The sequence below is a fragment of the Gavialis gangeticus genome, unplaced genomic scaffold, assembly GCF_001723915.1.
Source record: "Gavialis gangeticus isolate Ggan-Ray unplaced genomic scaffold, GavGan_comp1, whole genome shotgun sequence".
Lineage (NCBI taxonomy): Eukaryota > Metazoa > Chordata > Crocodylia > Gavialidae > Gavialis > Gavialis gangeticus.
This window is the reverse complement of record NW_017729031.1, coordinates 53,637,814-53,638,277: the sequence shown is the minus strand read 5'-3', so window position 1 is coordinate 53,638,277 and position 464 is coordinate 53,637,814. Positions and strand designations below refer to the sequence as shown.

General features: G+C 69.8%; 1 protein-coding gene across 1 annotated transcript; it reads right to left on the bottom strand.

Annotated features, from left to right (window-relative positions):
• Nucleotides 1-3: 3 nt before the first annotated feature.
• SP5 (Sp5 transcription factor) lies at nucleotides 4-459 on the bottom strand (the record flags this gene model as incomplete). Its single annotated transcript, XM_019522849.1, has 1 exon — nucleotides 4-459. A coding segment is annotated over one exon (456 nt), but the record flags the coding sequence as incomplete, so codon positions are not given.
• Nucleotides 460-464: the final 5 nt, after the last annotated feature.

Sequence of the window (464 nt, the reverse complement as noted above, 5' to 3'; positions counted from 1 at the left end):
AGGTCACAGCCCGCGCTGCTCCTCCCGCTTGACGGCGTCGCCCGCCGCCTTGAGCTTCTTGTTCTGGTGGGTCTTCACGTGCTTGGCCAGGTGGTCGCTGCGCATGAAGCGCTTGCCGCACTCCGGGCACACGAAGCGCTTCTCGCCCGTGTGAGTCCGCAGGTGCCGCTGCAGCTCGTCGGAGCGCGTGAAGCTCTTGCCGCAGAAGAGCCAGTTGCAGACGAAGGGCCGCTCGCCCGTGTGCCAGCGCAGGTGCGCCTTCAGGTGCGACGTCTTGCCGTACACCTTGCCGCAGCCCGGGATGTGGCAGACGTGCTGCTTCTTCTTGCCCGGCTCCGCCTCGGGGGCGCTGCCCGCGGCCGCCTGGCAGTTGGGGCAGCGGCAGCGGCGGCACCTCCTGGCCGTGGCCGCCAGGGGAGACTTGGTCTGCAGCAGGGCGGCGATCTGCGTCTGGTACTGCGCGA